The following is a 24297-nucleotide window of genomic DNA, read 5'->3' on the forward strand; positions in this document are numbered from 1 at the left end:
TATCCCTGAACTTGGAGTCAAGAAAATTCATGTTCCTGAGTTCAAATTTGACCCCAAACACTTCCTTGCTATGTGACTCAAGGCAAGTCATTAGCATGATTTGCCTCATTTCTCATCTGTAAAATGAACCAGAGAAAGAAATGACAAAGCATCTAATATCTTTTCCAAGAAAAGTCCAAAATGAGTCAAGAAGAGTCCAGCAAAATGACTAAACAACAACCTAATATGATTATTTTCATATGCTCTATTTCTACCTCATCTATACAAAGTTGTTTGCATGTTGCCTGCTTAAGTAGATTGCCAGCTCTTTGAGGACAGATAATGATTTTTCCTTTCTTTGTATCTTCAGTGAAGTCCTCTGACTGTCATCCCTCCCTCCTTATCACACGCATGGTATGTGTGCATGGATGATACTTTCTGGATCAAAACTTTGATTTCATTGACCTTGAGAGCATCCTGATTAGCACCTACTTTGCAAATTTTCATCTTGGAGAGCTGTCTGGAGCATTGAGAGATGAAGTGACTTGCCCAGCATCTCACAGCCAATGCATGTTGGAAGTAGAACTTGACCCCTTGTCGTCCTGATACCAAGGCCAGTTCTTTATCCACTATTCCATGCTGCTTCTGTCCTAACTCTGCCCTCTCATATCTCCCTATTTTGCCTTAATATCATATATATGTACATATACATAGGAGTAAATATGGGATTACATATGTGTATAGAATTATAAAATTACATAATATATATATGTATATATATATATAAAACCCTATAAAATCATAGGATTCTGAGCTAGAGGAGCTTTTAAATATAAATGATCTTCACTTTACATGAGGAATTATCAGACAGAATTAGCCTGTAACTATAAAGGGATAGATTAATTCTATCATAGAAATGTGGGAAACATAGACTATAAAATTTCACTTTTTTTGAGGATAGGTTTAACCTTCTTCAAAGTATTCATCTAAGATTCCACTATGAATTTTCTGAATTCATCAAAGAATGAATCTCACTGATATAGAATCAAGTTGAGAGTATAAATTTTGTCCATAAACTTGAAATGTTCACTATATGTTCCCTCTTGTCAAAAACATCTACCCTTTTAATTTATACTTTCAGAAGAAATCGGTAAAATACTCATTAAAATCAAGTTACCATCTTGCATTGGCAGAAAACTCCCCTACAAATAGTATGTTTGAAGAAAGGATGCTGCTGAAGAAGTGAAAGAAGTCACAGGGAACAGTTAGAAAGGATTTTTTTTTTAAAATGTCCTATTCAGAACTACCTGAAAACCAAGAAAATCCTGTAGCAGCACATTTATTTTCTGAAAAAGAAGAGAATAAACATACTACTTACTTAGAACAACAAAACCTTGAGGAAAATCCTGAAAATGATGTTGAAAAAGAGACCTCACCACAGCTAGCAAATCATTCTTATATTTCATCAACTCAAAGAACTTCTGATTTAAATGAAAACTATAATCTTCCAGAGACTGAAGGAGATATTGACAAATTACAAGAAACAGTAGTTGAAGAATTGCCAATTGATAAATCAGAAGATGTGGTAGGCGTCAGCATCCCACCAGAAGTAGCAGGTGTCCCACAAGAAGTAGTAGCAGGTGTCCCACCAGAAGAAGTAGCAAGGCTAGGGAGTGATGATTTTGGTGAGGATAAAAAAGAAGAAAAGGAGGAAGAGGAAGAAGAAAAGGAGGAGGAGGAGGAGGAGGAGGAAGAGGAGGAAGAGTCAGACGAGTTGGAGGAGTTAGACGAGTTGGAGGAGTTAGACGAGTTGGAGGAGTTAGACGAGTTGGAGGAGTTAGAAGAGGAGGAGGAAACAATAATAGAGGTTATTCCACAATTTTCTGAAGACTATACTAAAAAAAGCTTACAGTTTGAGAGCTACACAGAAAATGAAAACTTCAGGGTTAGATTGATCTGCAAGAATTTGCAGAAATTTCCCAAAGGCCTTTTTAAAACTCAAGATATAAAATATCTCTATTTAGATAAAAACAAAATAAAAACTTTTGAAGTAGAGCCAAATATGGCAAGTCTTGAAGTACTGTCCATGAAAGAAAATGAATTAATAGCACTACCACCTGAAATTAAATTGCTTTCTAATCTATGTGTATTAAATGTCAGCCATAATCACATAATCACCCTCCCAACGGAAATATCACAGCTTGTTTGGTTGAGGCAACTTTTCTTGGATAATAATAAATTTTTGGAATTTCCTACAATATTAGGAAGTCTTGAAAAGTTGGAAACATTAAGCTTGTCTGGAAATGGCTTAAAACGTCTACCAGAAATGATGGCCAATATGAAAAATTTAATGGTCCTCGATCTCAACTCAAATCAATTTTCAATATTTCCTAACATCATTTGCTACCTTACAAAGTTGATTAAATTAAGTGTCTCAAAAAATCTCATAAGCAGTTTGCCAAAAGAAATCAAACAGCTAAAAAATTTGGAAGAACTTTTCTTGAACCACAATAAGTTGACATTTTTACCTGTGCAAATATTCCGGTTGCTGAAACTAAAAAGGCTCCATCTGCTTGACAATAAGTTGGAATCTCTTTCCCACAACATTGAGAATTTCAAAGAGCTCAAGGTCCTCCAACTTGACAAAAATTTATTGAAACAACTAAATAAGGAAATTTATGCCTGTGCTAAACTAGAATGTCTTAGCCTTAGTGACAATGCCTTAGAAATAATTCCTGGTAACATTCACAGACTCCACAATCTGAGAGCACTCTACATCAACCGTAATAAAATGATGACTATTAATGTGAACATCTCCCATATGAAATATCTTAAGGTATTAGAATTTTCTGGAAATGCAATCAAAGGCATTCCAATTGAAATTAAAAATTGCAATCAGATAAGGAAAATGGACTTGAGCTTTAATAAAATACAGGAGTTCCCAGTAGGCCTTTGTGCTCTGAGCTTTCTTGAATATTTGAACCTTAATGGAAATGGCCTTTCAGAAATACCCATCGACCTCTCATTTAATAGACAACTGATCCATTTAGAATTAAGTCAAAACAATCTTTCCTTCTTTTCTGACTACATATGTAGACTGATTAACCTTGATTACTTAAATCTTAGTAAGAACAAAATATCTCAAGTTCCACCATCTATCTCCAATATGACTTCTCTTCGGGTGCTTATTTTAAATGGCAATAATTTTGAAATTTTCCCCAAAGAACTGTGCACTTTAGAAAACCTACAGATACTTGATCTTTCTGAAAACCAAATACAGTATGTCCCTTCTGAAATCAGGCATCTACAAGCGATCCAAAACTTGGACTTCTCAAGCAACAGATTTGGATCTTTTCCAACTGAATTGTGTCAGCTGTCTACTCTGAAGGACTTGCAGTTATGCCAAAAGAATGGAAGTAAGGTAAAAAAAAATTTTTTCCCCTCATCAAGAGAAAAAGTATTTGAGCTTGTGTTTTCAACAGTGAGTTCTACAACATTTAGCTACTTAAATTAAAACCAATTTGCTGTTCCACTTAAAGATTTCAAACAGCTTTTAATAAGGGAGCCTTGCAGGGGAAAAATAGCTTAATTGACAGGTGTAGCTAAAGCGTCTTATCCTTCATGGTTCCCTTTTAAATATTAAATGGCTGCTTGTGGGAATCCTCTCTCAAATCAGAGAACCATAGAAACTCCAAGTTGGAAAGGACTTCCAAATCCTCAAGTGCAGCCCACAACACAGTTCCCCTCTACAGCATCCCTGCCAAAGATCCTTTGCTTGAATACTTTTAGGGACAGAGCCCTCACTCACTAAATCCTGAGGCTCTTTTTTTTTTTCTTTTCTATTTTTATACAATGGTTGTTGGAGAGTTGCCAAAAATAAATTGAGCTGAAATTTGTAGAAATTCTGTTCTTATATCCTAAAACACATTACTTTTTTTGGCTAGTATATCACATGATGACTCATACTGAACTTGCTATTAGACCCTTAATTCTTTTTTTTTTTTTAACTTAACAATATTTTTTCCAATTAAATGTAAAGAGAGTTTATAACATTTGATTTTGTAACATTTTGAGTTCCAAAATGTTACAAAATCAAATGTTACAAACTCTCTTTACATGCTCCCTTACTCCCCCCCCTTCTCAAGATAGCAAGCAATCTGATATAGATTATACATGTACAATCATTTTTAACATGTTTCCATATTAGTTGTGTTGTGAAAGAACAAAAGGGGAAAATCAGAGAAATAAAAAACAAAAAGTAAAAACAGTATACTTCAATTTGCATTCAGTGTCCATAGTTCTTTCCATGGATGTGGATAGCATTTTCTATACCAAGTCTATTGGAATTTAGATCCCCTAATTCTTTTTCATTTGAGCCATTTTCTTGCCAAATCTCCCCACTCCTGTGTATGCATGAAATAGATTTATCTGAATGAAAGAGATAGGACTCTACAGTTATTGCTATTATTCATTCACTTTGTTATATTCAATCCACCATTCCAGTCTGTCAAGATTTTATGGGATTCAAAACAACTGTTTGAACATGTAAACATATATTGTATTTAATTTATACTTTAACATATTTAACATGTATTGGTCAACCTGCCATCTGGGGGTGGGGGAGGATGGAGAAAAATTGGAGCAAAAGGCTTGGCAATTGTCAATGCTGTAAAATTACTCATGCATATATATGGTAAATAAAAACTATAATTTAAAAAAAAAAAAAAAAAAAGGTTTTATGGGATTAGGGGCAGTTTGGTGATGCAGTAGATAAAGCATTGAGTCCTGGAGTCAGGACATAAGTTCCATTCCAAACTCGGACACTTGACGCTTAATAGCTGTGTGAGCCTAGGCAAGATACTTAAGCCTGTTTGCCTCTTCTCCCCACCCACCCACCCCCCAAAAAAGAAAGAAAAAATAATTTGCATGAAACTGTTAACTTCTAGGTTGAAATATTTAGCTTCCTTCCTCTTTATAAAAACATATAGTTTCCTAGAAATATAAAAATGCACTAGCTTCTTCATATCCTTACCAATAGAGTTTTAAGATCATTCTAATTTATAGTTTCTAGTTTAATATCTAACATATTAATATCTTAAATTTTCTTTATAATATTTTTCACTGTTTGACTTTTGTAGCTACATAAAATCTATCTGTTTTAGACCACTTATCCATTATAAAAGAAACTTAATCTTGTTTATTTATATATTTTCTAGCATATTTTATAGCTTTTATTAGTCATATTTGTCACACATACAGAATGCTTTAAAATCTTTGGTACAGTTTCAAGCTATTAAAACTTTCAGGTCACCCCATATTTTCTCATTTTGTTGGCTTTCCTTTAGATATTTAGACATTATATTTTGTTGGGAAAATAATTTATTTTTTGTTTACATATTTGAATACATTGATCTTGGGTCTGATTAAATCAATTACTTTTGATTTAATAGTCAAGATCTTTCCCATCTAAAATCTATATATATATAGTAATGTTTTCTTCTGGGTTTTTTTGCTTCTGTATGCTGTATGTTTTGTTAACTTTGTTTATATTAGTAATTAAACCACCTGGAAATAATTGCAGATTTTATATGGGCTGAGGTATGGATCAAAGCTAATAATTTTCCATACATATATCCAAATACATCTATTATAGAGCAACTCTTTTCCCCATTCCCTACTTTGCTATTACCTCTGCTTATAATAGATTGAATCATAATAGTATGAATCCATCTGCTCCCCATAATTGCTTCTAAAAATATCTCTTTGCCAATCCTTTACCATTTTTGAAAAAAAAATTAATAATATGGATGACTTCTAAAGTGTAACTTATCAAACTTTTGTTACAGTTAACCCACGTTCCAGATGAACTGTCTAATTTGACTCAGCTTGAAATCCTTGATATTTCACATAATGCTATAAAAGAACTTCCAAAGAATATCGGAGAATTAAAAAATTTGGTCACTTTCAAAGCCAATAACAACTTGATAGGTGTTCTTCCATTATCTTTTGAATCTTTAAACAAGCTCCAGCATCTGAACATGAGTGGTGAGTATTGAATCTTTCTGTCCTGAAGTAAAAAAGAGATTAAGCATGGTAGGTGTGTTCTTCTAGAAATGTCTGCTAGAGGTAAAGAGTAGATTAGGTGGGGAACTTTTGAATATGAGATATGGACACCAATGTTGCAGTAGAGTACATGGTAGGAAAGCAAGAACTTTGGACTTTGAGTCAGAGAATCAAGTTTCCTCCCTACTCTTGTTTAACTGCCTGTGTGACTTCAAGCAGGTCACTTTTAGGTCTCAGTTTCCTCAGATGTAATCTGATGACATCGTATTAGATAACTGCCAAAATTTCTTCAAGCTCTTATTTATTTTTATTTTATTTTATTTTATTTTGCTGAGGCATTTGGGATTAAGTGACTTGTCCAGGATCACACAGCCAGAAAGTGTTTAAGTGTCTGAGGTCACATTTGAACTCAGGTTATCCTGACTTGAGGGCTGGTGCTCTATCCACTGTGCCACCTAGCTGCCCCAAGCTCTTAAATTCTTAAGAAAATGTGAAATCAATGGGCATGTGTTTAAGGGATACAAAGAAAGAATATGATTTAGTTCCTGACCTGAAAATATACGTGCCTCAGCCGGAGAAGCTGAATGTATTCATGCAAGTATATGTGCAGTATGTACATATATGTTTCGTACACATATGAAAATGGAGATTTTGTAGTTGAACTGGAGAAACTGGAGGTGTGTGCATATAGAGGCGTACTTCAGAGACATTACAGAGAACTGCAGTAAAACAAATAGCATAATAAAGCAAGTTAACATAATTTTGCCGGTTTCTCTGTGCATATAAAAGTTATTTTTAAACTATACTCACTAAGTGTTCAGTAGTATTATATTTTAAAATATTTAATTTAAAAACATTTTATTGATAAAAAGGCTAATCATTGTCTGAGGAGTCAGTGAAAGTTGTCATCTTTTGGCTGGTGGAAGAAGGTCTTGCCTCCATGTTGATGGATGCTCACAGTTCTGGGTGGTGGTTGTTGAAGACTGGGGTGGCTTTGGCAGTTTCTTGCAATAAGACAGCAATGAAGATAGGCACATGGATTGACTCTTCCTTCCATTGTGGGGTTATCAATTGGCCTAATTTTGATATTATTGTGTCTCAGGGAATAGGGAGGCCTGAGGATAGGGAAAGAGATGAGGTATAAATGGGGGAGCAGTCAGAACATACCCAACATTTATTGGTTACTTTTACTGTCTTATATGGGCACAGTTTATGGTTTCCCAAAATAATTATAATAATATCAAAGATCACTATCACAGATCACTATAACAGAGATTATAATAATAAAAACGTTTGAAATATTGTAAAAATTACCAAAGTCTGACACAGACATACTATGTGAGCACATTCTTGTTGGAAAAATGATGCCAATAGACTTGCTGGACACAGGGTTGCCACAAACCTTCAATTTGTAAAAAATGCAATAAAGCAAAGCACAGTAAAACAAAACATGCCTTTCATCAACAGGCAATCACAACATTATAAAACTTAAGTGAAAATCTAGTTTGCTACAAGAAAAAGAGTTCACAATCCTTACAGAAGTAGGTTTATTTATGACAGAAGGAGGAGAAGAAAACAGAAAGGGAGAGATAGGGACTGGGAGAGGAAAGATGGGGAAAAGGACACAAGGGGAGGGGCAAGATTATGGCAAAAGCCACATTCTTTTCCTTTGGGAATCACTTGACTATGAAGAGAGGAGGGTCGATTATGTGCAAAGGACCCAGCTGCACAAGTATTATTATCCCAACCTGGCATAGACTGGCTGGTGACTATCTTGTCTCCCAAGGGCACTTGGGGTGCAACAATAATTATGTCAACACATTCAGGGACTCCTCCAGTGTTTCTGGAAAATACGGCAACTCAAAAAGACAAGTTCAGGGTAACTCTTAAGAGATCTTAACACTGTACATATGTGTGCATATACACATTTATAGATGTACAATGTACACATACAGATATATATGTTTACATGGCTTGTATATATATATATATATATATGTTTATTTCGTGCACATATATACATATATATACCCACAGAAATAAAAAGTTCATTTCTACAATGTTCATTTCTCTTTTTGTCTTCTGCATTCCCCCAGATGTTCTATGTCTTCCCCCCTGCACCATCTCATATTCATCCAAGTGTCTGTTTGAAAAAAAAAATAAACAGGAAACACTTTAAAGGTGTAATAAGTGGAAACTTGCACATGCTATTAACATAATATCAGAAAACAAGTATGAAACATTAAAATATTTTTAAAAAGAAAAGTTTTATAACATACCTTAACAGAGATTCAGCAAAGTGATTCTCACTGAGCTGTGTCACATTTGGAAATGTTCTGTGCATCCCTTCACAAATAATATATTAGTTTTCAGCTCCTTTCTTGATTGTATGCTGTGTTCCTCCAACAGAATACAAGTCCTTGAGTGACAAGACTATGGCAGTTTTGCTTTGTATCCTTAATCTGGAGTACATAGTGTTTGGCACATCAAATAATCAATCAGCAATTATTAAGTATCTACCATGCGCTAGGTCCTGTATTAGGGATATAACTACAAAGAATGAAACAATCCTTATTTATATGGACTCTGACTCTGAGGTAGAGAGATAAAGCAGGAGTATGTTTTAGGTACATGGGATAAAGAGGGTGAAATAATGATGGAGATTGGAAGATGGAGGGTCAGGTAAAAGGAATAGAAAAAAAGCCAGTTGGGCTGGATCAAAGAATATGGGAGGGGGATTAATGTCCTAAGAGACTGGAAATATAGGTAAGGGCCAGGATGCAAAAGGCTTTAATAACTAATGGCAATAGAAAACCATTGGAATTGTTGGGTATGAGAGTAATATCTGTGCTTAAGGAAAATTATTTTGGAAGCAGTGCTTATGATGGACTTAAGGAGACATTTGAGGCACAGAGACCAGTTAGGAAGTAGTTACAATAATCTAAAGTGATAGAAATCTGAACTAAGGGTAGCTGTGAAGAGAAGAAGGGTTGGATGCAGAAGATATGGAGGAAGAAACAGCAAGATTTGGGGATGTGCAGTGAGGTAAAAGTAAGGCATTTATTACAGTATCTGACACATGATAAGCACTTCAAAAATACTTATTGACTTGTCAAACTGAGAACTGGAAGAAAGGTGGTATCTTTGACAGAAATAGAGAAATTTGGAAGACAAGAAGGGCAAGTGGAGAATGAGTTCTGTGTGTATGTGTTGAATTTAAGATATTGATGGGACATTCAATTTGAAATGGTGATGTAGAATCAAATTCAAGGGAGAAATTAGAGCAATAGATAGCTAGATGGATAAATGGATGAGGATACATAGGTAGACGAATAGATAAATACACAGGTAGACAGATACATATATATATTCATAAATAGTTACACAGACAGAGAAAGACAGATGGTAATGACATAAACAGATAGACACCTGTTTGGATAGATTCATACATACATAGGTTTATAGATAGTTATATAGATAGATCAATGATAAGAGATATAGATAGCTACATAGGTAGACAGATGTATAGATAGATGGTCATACATAGTTAGACATAATTACATAGATAGAGATGATAATGATATAGACATGGATACATAGATAGATGCATATATAGATTTATAGATAGATGATAGATAGTGACATAGATTAAATACATACATACATAGGTAGACAGATACATAAACAGAAAGACAGATTCGTATATGGATAAAAGGATAGAAGGATAGATAGATAGATAGACAGATAAAAATATATAGATAATCTACATAAATATTTTGCATAGAAATGTAGAAATTTTAGATAAACTCATTGAAGTTATGAGGTTTCTGAGAGTATGTTAGAGGGAGAAGAGGGCCTAGGATAGAACCATGAAAAACACCCATTTAAGTTTTAATTATAAGCTAGCAAAGGAAATGGAAAAGGAAAGCTCTGACATTAGAAATAGAATAAGGAAAGGGTAGTATCTTGAAAACCTAGACAAGAGAAAATATTGAAAAGGAGAGGGTACCAGCAATATTCAATGAAGCAGATAACGTTAAGGATAAGAATTGATAAGACCACTCACTGTTCTTCACTCATTTCAACTATGTCCAACTCTTCATGACCTGTAAGAGTCCTTTAAATGGGCGACCACAGCGCAACAGGAGATTGAGGCCCAGAAGTAATTTCTGTGGATATAGGACTGCCCTGTGGGTGGGATCCTGTTTATATTGAGATAGCTTCGTAATGGGTGACAGCTCTCTCACTGGTTGGCTGTGTGTGTGACCTCACAGGCCCTTTATAAGCCCACTGCAGACAGCAGTCGCTCTCTTAACCTGGCTCCCTAACCTGAGGTAGCCAAGCCAAGCTGATGGATATCCGAGAGGTAAGGAGTTTGGTAGAGAACACGTGGGGTCTTCAGACCAGGTGTTCACTAGGGAGCTGACAAGTCAGCGCATCAAGTCAGGGCATTATGTGAGTAGGTATAATAAAGGCTTTTAAGATTACACGTGGCTATCCTTGAGAGTGCTACCGGTTATTAAACTATAGATTCAAGAAATCGTGGCCAGAAACCTTTGAAGGCCTCAGAGGAGGCAAGCCGGGTAGAATTGACACTGCAAAGGTCAGTGGTCAAAGATACTCTGTTGGGCCTAGGGCAGACTAGTAATTGTAACTGCCAGGAGGGCATGTTACAAATGGCGCCCAACGTGGGGCGTGATCACCTCCTTTTTGGGGTTCTCACCTTCCTGAAAAGTCAGGGATGGCGCAACCACCTGTGGTCTAAAACAAAAGAAAGCGGGAGATGTAAAGGGCTAGAACTGAGCAATGCACTTGGATAATGAAGCACATGAGACTAATTGCCAATTGGACAGTTCCCTATTAACTTGTTTGAAGGTTGACCCTCCCCAGCTGTTCTGTGCTGACTTGATTGGTGGGACAAGAGGGAGAAATGACGTGTGTGGGAGGAGTAGGAGGAGGAAGAGGAATTGAGACGAAGACTCGGGGTCAGTCTCTCCAGGCATTTGAGGGAGGAAGGTGTGTGTGAGGTTGCTAGACCTAAGCCCCTGACCTTGACCATAAAAGATCAAGAATAAAGACATTTAGTGATCCTGACTCCAGCTGATTTCTGGGAAGACAGAGTTCCAGCAATGACCCCTTTTTTTGGGGGGGCGTTCTTGCAAAGACACTAAACTGGTTTGACATTTTCTTCTCCAGCTCATTTTACATATGAGGAACTGAGGCAAATAGGATTAAGTGACTTGTCTAGAATCACACAGCTAGTAACTCTGAAGCTGGATTGAGATTTGTCAGTTGATAACTTTGGAAAGAGTAATTTCTTTTGAGGAAGGAAATCCTAAGCCATGTTGGAAAAGGTTAAAGTGTCAATGAGAAGAGAATGAAAGAAAATGAAAGCACTGAGTGTAAGCAATTTTTTCCCCAGGAGTTTAGTTGAGCAAGTAAGCAGGCATTAACTTGAGGAGAGGAGAGGATCAATTTAAGGTTTTGTGGTTTTTTTAGGAACAGAAGAGACTTTGGTGTGCTTGAAGCCAATAGGGAAGGCATCAATAAAGAAGAGATTCCAGAGAAAGGAGATGACTGAGGAAATATCAGCCATTGGAAAGGTTAAGAGGGAATGGGATCACGTACACATGTGGAAGAACGACCTTGGCAAGAAGAGTCACCTGTGTGATAGATCCTGGGGGAAAAGGGGAGAGAGTGGGAGATGAGGTCAGGATTTTGAACTGAAGAGAATAGGAAAGAGAAGAGTTCACATCAATTGACCTCAATATTCCTAATAATAAGGCAAGATCCTCAAGTAGGAAAAGAGGGAGGAGAGAAGTCTTTTGCAAAAGGCTTGAGGAGAAAAGAGGAGATTTGGAAGAACTTCTGCTGAGAAAAGGCTAAAGAATCAATTCAAGAGTAAGAAAACAAACCCAAACTCTCCAACAGTGAGAGCTGAATAACATGATCAACCAGTCAACCAATTAACAGTCTCTGCTCTCAAGCTTACAATTTAATAGAGGAGACAACACACAAACATATATACATATACATATATATACATATACATATATATATACATATACATATACATATACATATATATATATACATATATACATATATATATATACATATACATATACATATATATATATACATACATATATATATATATATATATATATATATATATATATATATATATATATATATATATATATATATATATATATATATATATATAAAGCATACTTTATACAGGCTAAATGAAATATAATTAACAGAGAAAAGGCCCTGGCATTAGGAAGAGTTGGGAACACTTTCTGTAAAAAGTGAGATTTTAGTTGGGGTTTAAAGGAAATCAGACAGGTCCGTAGCTGGAGCAGAAGGGGGAGAATGTTCTTGACATGGAGGACAGAGAGAATGCTTGGAGCTGAGAGATAAAGCCTCTCGATGGTGGAAAAACAGAGGTCAGTGTCATTAGATTGAAGATTATATCCTAGGGAGTAAGGTGTATGAAGACTGGAAAGACTGAAAATTTAGCTTTGAATTCTAAATAGAGTGTTGTTTTTTATTTTTTTATTTGACCCCAGGCAATAAAAAATAAATTGGAATTTATTGACTAGGGAAGTGGAGGAAGAGAAAAATATGATCAGATCTGTGCTTTAGGAAAATCACTTCCTGAAAACCATTTGCTGAATGGAGCAGAATTGCCGTGGAGTGCCTGACTAAGGCAGAACCATCCACAGGCTGTTGCAGGTATTGAGGCAAGAGGAGATAGGGGTCTATGCATCTGGCGCATATCAGAGAGAAGGGGATGTATTAGAATACAAAAGTAAACTCAATAGACTTTGGTAATAGCCTATATATAGGGGGAGTGGTGAGAGAGAAGGAGCAATTGAGGGTGATGACTTCTAGGTGACTCCTAGATAAGATAAGATAAGATAAGATAAGATAAGATAAGAAGGGGGTCGGTAGAAGGTTTAGTGGAAAAGATAAGGAATTTTGTATTGGACATATTAAGTTTTGGAAATCTACTGACAAGTCTTTTTTGTTTTGTTTTGTTTTTAAGTTTTTTATTTTCAAAACTTATGCATAGTTTTCAATATTTACTCTTGCAAAACCTTATGTTCCACATTTTTTTCTCCCTCCCTTTCCCTAACCCCCTTCCTTATATGGCAAATAATCCAGTATAGATTAAACATGTGCAAATCTTCTAAACATATTTGCACATTTATTATGCTGCACAAGAAAAATCAGATCAAAGAGGGAAAAAATGAGAACCAAAAGAAAGCAAACAACAAAAAAGTTGAAAATAATATGTTGTGATCCACACTCAGTACCTCCCCCTCCCCCCCATCCCCTCTCCTGGATGTAGATAGGTCTCTCTATCACAAGACACATTGACCATTGGCTTGAATCACAGATGTGAGAATAGAAGTCAGCAGAGAATTTGTGCTCCTTTATGATTTAAGAATCAATCACCATTGAGATGGCAATGAAATCTACGAGGCAATGGAGTGAAAAAAGAGAGAAGAGGACCTAAAACAGAATCCTGAGAAGCACCTATCATCCTAGAGCATGATTTGAAGGAAGAATCCAGGAAAGGAGACTGAGAAAGAGCAGTCACATAGGTAGGAGGAAAATCAGGAGAAATAGTGTCTCATGAACCTAGAGAGAAGCAAGTGTCGAGGAGAGAATATTGAAAACTTCAGAGAAGTCAAGGAAAAAGAGGTTTGAGGAAAGGCTGATGAGATCAATGACTGAGTCATATAAAAGAAATTAATTAGGATCAATATAAAGTCTTGTGTTTGGGTTCAAGAACAAATTGGGAGAGGCCTAATTTGTCTGTTTGTTTTATCTAAACAGCTTGTCTGGGAAAAATAGAGGAGGCTACAATTTTCATGAAAGTAGAATCAGGATGTCATGGTAGCCAAAAATCCTAAAGCAATTATAGACTGAATTAGGAGTAATAAGTTACCTTCCAGGAAAGAAAGACTAATAGTGCTTCTCTCTTCAGTCCTCTGGAGGATGGGGATCAATTCTGAGGGTCACCATCACTATTTAGGATGGAATATACAGAAGCAACAAGAATGGACACTTGTTCCTTGAGTCCATCTCACATGAGGACCATTTGATAGAAATGGAGAGATTAGTCCAGAGAAGAAAAGATTCAGAGGGAGATATTGTTGAGGCTCAGAAGGGACCCCAAAAAGGTTGGGCACCTGTATCGGGAGGTATCTCAAAAGAATTTGCAGGCTTGAACCCACATCCTAGTCTAGGGGCAAAGGAACTAGGAGACACTTTTATCCAGTTCTTCAAGTCATTGATATTCTAATTTTATGGCCTAGAAGTAGAACTAAGGAATTGTCTCAGGAATCTGATTATCACCAACTAGCAGCTCTGAGACTATCCTAAGGCAAAGAGACTTTAGAATCATAGATTGACCGATAGTTAGAACAATAGCAAGCTGAGGTTAGCATTTAGGAATACTAATGTATCTTCCCTAAAGTCTTAGGGAAGAAATAGGATTATATTCCCAGGCCAGAAGACTTTTTACAGTCTTTGATGGACAGATTGTTAGAACGGAAGCACTCTTAAGGTCTATGGGACCTTCCTACTGTCGGTTGCCCTAACAGCTATATTCCATCAATATGATAACTGTCATTAAGCATATGAAAGACTAGGACATGAAACAAAGATTTCCCCATTCTCTTTGGCCCCAGTGAGCAGTACCTGGCACTGTGAGTGAAAGCTGCAAAAGGGCAAAGTTGGGCTTGACAACAGGGAATATTTTGCATTAAATGGAGCCATCGAAAAGTGGAATGGGTTTCCTCAAGAAGGGCTGGTGCCCTTGAATTGGATTGCTCAAGCTGAGACTGGATGACAGTTGGATGGCTATTGCCACAGTGGCTGTGCCTTTCAGGTTTGGGAGTTGGGACTAGTGTGCTCTCTTCTAATTCTAAACTTTAGTGATTCCATGAAATTTTCATTAAGCAACCATGGGCAGAGGCCTGAACCATGTACTTGGGATACTTCTTTTCACTCTGGATTTCACAGTCTCACTGAGTAAGCCCTCCAGAGTCCTTCACCCTACCTCTCAAGTCTTCTTCTCCTGAACTTCTGCTGAAGTTGGGCTCAGAAGCCCTGGGTTCAGATTCTTGGTTTGGTCATTTCTTACTTGTGTGTGATTAACAAGGTCTAGATTTTTTTAAGCCTTGGACTTAATAACTATTCCTGAATGGCTCTCTAACTTTCTTTCACTGAAGAAACAATTTTAATACTGATGTTTTCCTACTAGGAAATCGTCTGACAACATTGCCTAATAGTCTCAATAATCTTTCTTCACTGAGGGAAATAAATTTTGATGAGAATCCTCTGGTTAAACCTCCATCTGAAATCTGTAAAGGGAAGGTACTAAATGTCATTGGACATTATCTCCAGAAAGCTGAGGACAGAGATGGTAAGTGATGAATAAGTATTCTGTGAGATTATCAATTGAGATGACTTTGTCTATATTTACTTCTGCTTCCTCTGTGCATATAATGGTCCCTAACTCCTCCCTCTCAGTTCAATGTAAGTTTTTTGTAGGCAAGAGCTGTTTCTTTTTATATTCTCAGAGAATAGCCCAGTGCCAACTTACATTTATTAAATGCTTCTTGACTGAATAAATGAACCTATTAATTTGTAAATAACAAAAGTCATTGTTAAAGAGTTCTTATCATCTCTTTTAGAGATTATACCTGGTTCCTTTAGATGTGAATATCCCCCTCCCTTCCCCAAATACTATGTATTGATTTGGTTTATTTATCTGTGAACATATATATACATTCTGTGTGGGATGGGTGCTGGACCCCCTGATCCAAAGTGACTACTCAGAGGCAAAGATACAAAGAGGAAGGATTTCTGAAGTCCTTGTAAGGAGAGGCCCAAGCAAGTCAGCTAAGCAGACCCAGAGCCTCTCAACTCCCATCTCGGAGCATGTGCCTGGCCCTAAGGAGCAGGAAATAGTGAATTTGGTTAAATAGCAAAAGGCCCAAGTCTCTTCATTGGAGGGACTGAAAAACCATTGACCAGTGGGTTCCTTCACTTCTCCCAGAGCTTAGACCTAGGGTCTGACCTTTCCTACCCTACAGCCCTCTGGGAATAGGGATCATGTGATTTAAGCCTAGGGCCTGACCTAATATATCTCATAAACTTTTTGAGAAATCTTCATTTAGTAGAGGGAGGGAGGGGAAAATTTAGAAAAATGAATACAAGGGATAATGTTATAAAAAAATACTCATGCATATGTACTGTAAAAAAAAAATTTATAATTATAAAATTAATTTTAAAAAAAAGAGAGAGAAAGCTTCACTTGGTCCCATTCAATTCCCAGAGAATATACATTCTTTTCTATTTGTATCTCCAGTGCGTGATACAGTTTCTGGTACATAGTTGTGTAATGCTGGAGAAACTGAAGCAAATAGAGATTAGAGTGTTTTTAATATTTTATTTGAGCTTCTGAGGAGAGATAGTCTGGAGGCAGAGCAGAATCCATTCTGCCTCCAAAGCTGAATTGGACTTTCATTTCAAAGAATCCAACATCGAATGTAAGAGTCCAATGATTTTTATATGGCTCTAAGTGATCAAGGGAGACAAAAGCAAGGGGTGGAGTCCAAATACTGATGAGTGCAGGAATTTCCTGGAAGGGACCATTAATTTGGGTAGGGCCATAAATTCTGATAAATTGGGAGTGAAGGGGGTAGATTCTAGAGACAGAAAGTCTGGAATAAGAGATATGTAAGCATATCTCTTAGTGATTTATCTGACTATGGAATGCTAATTGTCAGGGCTCCCAGCCCTAATTATCTCAGTCCTAATGGTCAGGAAGGCGGTTTGCAACCAGGGGGATTGAGGCAGAACAATTCAAGGAACTGAGGCAGAACAATAAAAGGAAACTGTGGTCCAACAGTTATAGATACTTAATGAATGCTAGTTGCTTGGACAACTAGGTAATAAGAATAAAATCATCCCTGTCTTTCTTATTATATGAGTTTAAAATATAATAGCAATAATTCTGGTTCTTAAGATCTGTACTAATAAGTACAAAAAGTAGAAGAGCCCAAGGAAGGAGAAGGAAGAATGATTCTTTTCCATGATTCTTGCCTCTTGTAAGAGAAGTGGTAGACCATAAGTGTGGAATGAGGCTTATATCATTAGATATGGTCAATGTGTTAGGGGTTTTTCCTTTATTCCTTTATTTTAAGTGTGAGGAATTAACTGTGAAGACACTCTCATGGGAATATAGATTTAAACTATAATTGTAATTTGAGGCTTTATAATAACAAATAGAGCTACAGCTAAAAAGTTGCAGGTGTTTTCCTCTCCTATTTACAACCACTTTTTAATTAAAATTTAAGTAATTTTTTTAAAGGTGAGGACGGCTTTGAATTCTATATCTGCTTATATATCAGTTCTCTAGGGAAATTTAAAGTAAGAGTTTATTATTTATTGACTTACATTGTTTCTGGGTTAGATTTCTGACATTAGAATATAAGCCTGTATTCCCCAAACAATGGGAGAAAAGATTAGACTGGAGCATGGGGGCTTCTGCATTCAGGGTATTTAATTTTACGTTTCAGAGTTATGCTTTGCACTTCTTTGCTGACAAACATCTTGTCAGTTGGAAGATGCCCTTTCTTGCAAGATCTTAATAAACCTGTTTTTCACTTTTTCTTACTCTGAAAGTCTCTGATTATTTTGTGGATGATACTGTCCCAGACATAAGAAAGAGTTCTATTAGGAGGTGAATTGGAAAATAGTCATTTGGAAGTGACAGTAATGCGAAAAAAAGTATCAGTAAATCTTATTTTCCTTGTTTTTAAAGAATGATTCCTTCCATTCAAGGACCTCACTGACATATTCATTGATTCATTCATGCTCATTTTGGCCCACTTCAGATTAGCCATCACTTGTTCACTTCTACAACTACCACATATACAGGACTTCCCACAAGGGAAGTGGCTTACAGAAACAGCAAGAGATTGAATCTGTATAATACTAAAAATACTAGGATCAGAGCTATTCTTGTCCAACAGTTGTAGGAAAGAGACTAGTTCTTCTCGAAATAACATCCTGTTGACTACAAAATCTGTTAATATTAACATCCTTTGTAAATTTTCTATTGCTGCTTTTTTAAAAAGATATATTTGATGTTTTTTTACATTACTGTCATTTTCCAACGCCACTCCCATTGCCCTATTTCATACATACTCAAAGATACACTCATGCACACAAACACACTCTTCCTCCCTGTAACAAAGAAGTACAATTAAGCAAAACACGTATGACAGGACATACCTCATTCTGTCCCTACAATCCACCATCCAGGAAAGAGATAAATATCTCATTAATCAGTTTGTAAGAGGTAAGATAGGGTACTGATCTGAACTGAGAAGCCTCTTAAAAGTAGAAGTTCCTGTGGAACAAGGAGTTTTTACCAGCCTAAAGCATGAAAGAAGAAGAACAGGGGAGTGGGATGACTACCATGATAATGGCCAGGGAAATACTCCCTTCTGATGTAAATTATTGCTACTTAATATCTTTAAGAGTCGGAGAATCAGTCTATCATGGCATTCTCTGGTCCCATCTTCCCATTTTATAGATGTAACCCATAGTCCAGCTTCCTAAAATATCACAGATCAAATTCAATCTTGGTGATTGAACCTCAAAGTCATGTCTCTTTGGCTTATTTTGACCCTCCCCAGAGTTTTCTTATAGGAAAATCTCTGAATATATCTTGTACATAGTTTGAATCTGGCTTATGTGTATTTGTAACAAAGTACTCACTTCCTGTATAAGAATTAGAAATTACAATATACATATCTTGTCTAGGAGGTCTTTTGTTCTACCTTTCAGAAAATGCAAAACACCTAAAAGGACTCACAATTCACAAATAATGTAGGCAAACTTGTTCAATTCAAAGTAGCCAAGATTAGAATCTTGATGAACCAATTCCTAACTATTTATCACCCAGTTTCTAAAGCTACTTAGAAATCAGAGGAGCTAGGCATTCTATTAACTTTTGTCACCTTCCTCTGCTAAGAAAGAAATGACATTTGGCATCCAGTATTAGGGATTTTTGGAAAGATTCATAAAACACTGCACTTGTGTATTTTATTTTGATTTTGAACTTAAGCCCCAAATAAAATGGGTATTTCCATATACATAATAGGGAAAGAGAGGATTGTATATAAAACTACAGATCATTATTATGTACAACTAGCTTTTGTTTCTGACATATATATTCAACTTGTTATTTTTTTTAAGTCATCTAGCTTGTCTCTGCTTTCTGGTCTTTTTTTCTGTTCTCTTTAAATCAAAATAAGCTACTCAATAGCCCTCTTTCATTTCTTTTTCTTTCTATTTTTAAAATCCTATTCCTATCCCTTCTCACTCTCCTCATTCACCATCCACTTCAGAGCAGTCTTCTAAAATTGAATCAGCTGAACCAAGGTGACTCCTAATTAAATGGGGGAAATGGAAAACTCAAGTAGTGCAGAAGGTTGAGAACCAATGACTTTCAAATTTGGTTAGAGACAGTATAAGCCAGTCAGAGATTACTTGAGACAGAGAAAAAAAAGCTCTATTTAAACACCAGCAGAAAAGTCACAAGATTTGAGAATCAGTATCCTGGCTCAGGCATAAATTCTGTGTGAATTTGGTCAGCTACTTAACCTTTCTATGTTTCAGACTCTTAAATTAGAATATGGGGTGGAGAAGGGCACAGGCTTGGTTTAGATTGTCTCTGAGGTATCTTTTAATGCTAAAGTTATACAATGATGTTATTGCAAAGACAAATTAAGCAGGGTCACAGGATAGGAGAAGCTGTCTATTAGTGGCTCTGCTTTTTGTTTGAACTAGTGTGAACATCAGACATATATGTGTTAATAAAATAAGATATAGAAACAGTCCTTAATAAATTATATATGATGTTGATTTAAAATGTAAGATCCTTGTTCAAATGAAGTTAACGTAAAACTTCTTTTGTTTTTGTTTTGTTTTGTTTTTTCAGAGAAAATCTTGCAGAAATTGTTCAGGATAGTTTCTCAAAATCTCCCCAAATCGTACTTTGAGTTTTTGTGCCAAAAGCTACAAATGAAGAAGCCAGTGATTGAAGTTCTGATGAAGAAGTATTTCTGCATAATAAGATTTATAGTTTTCCCTTTCATATGTCCATGTATATAAATGAGATAATACATATAAAACACCTGGAAAACTTTAGAATACTAAATAAGTGGCAAATATGTTATGATGCTATACATATCTGAAATGCAGCTAGGTGGTACAATGGATAGAACACTGGGCTGGGAATCAGAAAGATTCTTCATGAGTTCAAATCCAGCCTTGGACACTAGTTGTTGGGACCCTGTGTCACTTCATTTTGCTTGCTTCATTTTCCTCATCCATAAGATGAGATGAAGAAGGAAATGGCAAACCATTTCAGTATCTTTGCCTAGAAAATCCCAAATGGGTCATGAAGAGTCAAACATGAAAGAATTAACTAAATAACAATAACATATATATACGCATATTACAAAACAAAGTAAAAACAATTTATAAATTTACCAATTGCTTTTTAGTCCTCTAATAGGTTGTGGTTTACTTCTAGATCGTTAACAATTAATGTTTTGCATTAAGCATGAATGCTTGCATTTCTCAAATTTTGCTTGTCAGGGAGCCGAGAGCTCATTTACTATTCTCAAGGGAGAAATAGTTCTGCTTCAGTAAACTAACATTTATTCTTTTTTGATTGAAGTATGAACAGAAGGAGAATCCATCAATTTGATTTCATAAAACCTGAATAGTAACATTGTGATCCACATAGTATTAAGATAATATGATGTTCCAATTTAGAAACCTTTTCATTAGCATAAGATAGCAATAATAATATTGTACTATTTGGTTTGGTAACTTGAAATTTTAAAGCAGAAAGTATATCAGAGAAACAGGTAGATAAACTGTCAAAAGAGCAAAGAGGGATGTTTGGGAAGATCAGTGCGCTAATCTATACCTAGGCTATATAATTAAGGGACCAAACCGCAGTTATAGTACTTGTACTGGTGATAGATGACACTAGTCCCTTGCCCTTTTGATATGGTAATTTTAGAGACATTTCAGAACAGATAGGTAGTATAGTGGGTCCAGTGCTGGGCCTGGGGTCAGAAAGCCTCGTCTTCCTGAGTTCAAATCTGGCCTCAGACACTAACTAGCTAGCTGTGTGATCCTGGGCAAGCCACTTAAACTGTCTCAGTTTCCTCATCTGTAAACTAAATTGGAGAAGGAAATGGCAAATCATTTCAGTATCTTTGCCAAGAAAATCCCAAATGGGGTCACAAGAAGCAGACAGGACTGTGAAACAACTGAATGAAAAAAGCAACAAATCCTTTCCCCCAAATCCTCCCTTTCCTTAATTGTCTCTAAATAGAGAATACAGAAGGGACCATCATTCTGCTAATGTTTCAGGTTTCCATATTGGCTTCCTCCCTATCTCCTCCATTTCCCTCAACCAACACAGCCAATCAGCTGCTAACTCTTATATTTCCACACCATCTCTTTCTTCATGCACACACTCCCTTAGTTTAGTGCTTCAACATCTCTTCTTTAGGTAATTGTAGCTTCTTCCAATTTGGTCACCTGCTCCAAGTCCCTTACCACTCCAAGTCCATTCCACACACACTGCTGCCAAAGGAATTTTCCTGACCATAAGACTCTCCTAATCTGTCAACTCCAATGGCTTCCTATTGCTTCCAGGACAAAAAAATGAACTTCTTTTTAAAGCCCTTCCCAGCCTGGCTTCAAACTTTCTCCTCTCATAGGTTTATTGTAAAGATCATACGAGGAGATCTTTGTACAGAGTTTAGCATAGTTCTGTATATAGTAGCCTCTTAATAAATGCTTATTTCCTTCTTTTTTCCAACCTGATTAGACATTACTCCCTTCCCCCCCTCTTAAAGTCAGCCCAAATGGCTTTTTTTTTACACATAACATTCCAGTTCCCATCTCCATGGTTTTGTTTTAACCATTCATTCCCTTTGCCTGAAAAGCATTCTCTCCTTCAGTATGATCTTCTAGATAAAATTTTTCCTGATATCCCCAACTGCTAGTGTCTTCTCTTCCAAACCACTTTGTATTTAATTTTTAAATACTTTATTTAAAAATGTTTTTATTCAATACACACAAACTCGTGTGTGTGTGTGTGTGTGTGTGTGTGTGTGTGTGTACTTACTGAGGCAAGTGCTAAGTTTAGAGTGTTCTTGGTAAGGATAAAAAGTGTGGCATTTGAATTTAATGACAATGTATGCATTTGTTTCTTATAAGACTTATATACTCATTATAATATATATACTATAATATATACTCGTAATATATATACTATATATTTATATATATATATATATATATTTATAATATATATAATATATACTCATTATATATATATGTGTATATATATATATATATGTATATATATATATACTATATATTTATAGTAGTAGTTGTAGTAGGAGTAGTAGGAAAAATTGAGGTCTAGTGCAGAAAAAAGGCACTTGCCTAAGAATACATGGCAGAAGATCTAGGAAGAAGATGGAAGTATGATGATGGTGGAGGTGGTGATGATAATGATTTTTAGTTCATAATTTTGTGATAATAAAAATTAAAGATTTTTTTTCTCAACTTTAGGACTAATACTAAATTGGAAGAAGCAATTCTTGAAGCACTCAACATATGGAGGGTAGAAAAAGATCCACCTCTACATCCTGTTGTATTGCGAGACCAACTTATAAGAATAATAACTATTACAGGGATTCAAGAACTGGTTGATAAAGTCTCAGCTCTAAAGCTTTGTACCAAGTTATTTAAATTCTAAGTATATATAGTAATAAAATGAAAGCTTATGAAACATTTGTGTCATTGGGTCTATAAAAATGAATATTTGCACTGTAACTTTATTTTAGGATAATGGAATATTTGTAATGATCTGGGGGCTCTATCAATCAGCAGCTGATGGCATAACTTCTCAAGCAATCATAATAGAATGCTGCAATGCAGTTTTTTCTTTTTACTTGCTATATTGCTTTGAAAATTAGGAGGAAGGGATGTTTTTAAAAATAAATTTTTTTACACATGGGAAACTTTATTCTTTATAACCAATTAAATATTCTTTATTCTTTATAACTTTATTCTTTATAACCAATATAAATTAACACTCAGATTTCAAAACTACCTCCACAAATTTGAACCACTTAGGTCTTGAATCAAAGTGTATCAGCCATTCTTTATTATTAAAAGATGCATACACTTGAGACATAAATTATACGAAGATCTATTACTTAGATACTGCTGCTGATCATACAATCAAGGATGTACAGTTAGGGGAAAAAATAGTGGCTCATCTTAAGTAAATAGTGGTAAAAAAAATTAAGTCAGAAATTCCCTTATTTTTCCAGAAATTTTTATCACAATTTTAACAAAATAAAAACAACATCAAGAGATCATTTATCCTATGCTGTTTTATGATTCTCTCCTCATGGCACCATAAAAAGATAAATTTATGAAAAATATGAGAAAATATGAAAATATATGTAGCAACTGATGCAAAGTGAAATAAAAACAGGGCCATAATTATACATTCACATCTATCTCTCAATTTATCCATCTGTATAACTGTTTATAAAACCAGAGTTTACCTTGATGATTGAACTAATCTAGAATTTGTCCAGGAATTAAAACTGAGAGGGAGAGCTGCTCTTTAGATGATGAGTCAGGATACAAAGCGAGCTTGCAAATCTAGAACCTGGGGCCAAATCTAATAAAAGTAAATTCAACCCATGCATATAACTTGTAAATAAAAAGCTATAATAAAAATTTTAAAAATTTACAAAAAAGGAAATTCAATAGAATCAATATAAAGTTTTGTGCTTGGGTTCAAAAGAATCAACTTTGCAAGAATTGAAGGAGACCTAGTTTATTTTTCTGTCTGGCTTGTCAGAGAAAAATAGTGGAGGCTACAATTTCCATGTGAATTACCAGCGTTTCACAGTAGCCAGGAAAACCCTTAAAGCAATTGTAGACTGTATTAGGAGAAGCAATTTACTTTCCAGGAAGGAAAGGCTGATAGTACTTCTCAGTCCTCTGGGGGATGGGGTTCAGTTCTGAGGGTCACTATCACCATTTAGGATGAAATATCCAGAAGGCAACAATTTAATGAAAATGTAGGCATTCATTTCC

General features: G+C 35.6%; 1 protein-coding gene across 8 annotated transcripts in view; it reads left to right on the plus strand.

Annotated features, from left to right (window-relative positions):
* Positions 1-22969, plus strand: part of LOC141545224 (krev interaction trapped protein 1) — an 80301-nt gene extending 57332 nt beyond the window's left edge. For 2 of the 8 annotated variants that reach the window (XM_074272255.1, XM_074272262.1), the window contains 4 exons: positions 5826-6024; positions 15329-15490; positions 20084-20201; positions 22750-22969. In XM_074272255.1, coding sequence (XP_074128356.1) covers positions 5826-6024; positions 15329-15490; positions 20084-20201; positions 22750-22936 — 666 coding nt within the window. In that variant the 3' untranslated portion in view covers positions 22937-22969. Of the gene's footprint in view, positions 1-349; positions 3401-5825; positions 6025-11541; positions 11766-15328; positions 15491-20083; positions 20202-22749 lie in introns of those variants that run through there. The other 6 variants (XM_074272256.1, XM_074272258.1, XM_074272257.1 and 3 more) reach the window with 6 other exon arrangements.
* The last annotated feature ends 1328 nt before the right edge of the window (positions 22970-24297 follow it).

The sequence above is a fragment of the Sminthopsis crassicaudata genome, chromosome 5 (assembly GCF_048593235.1).
Source record: "Sminthopsis crassicaudata isolate SCR6 chromosome 5, ASM4859323v1, whole genome shotgun sequence".
Taxonomy (NCBI): domain Eukaryota; kingdom Metazoa; phylum Chordata; class Mammalia; order Dasyuromorphia; family Dasyuridae; genus Sminthopsis; species Sminthopsis crassicaudata.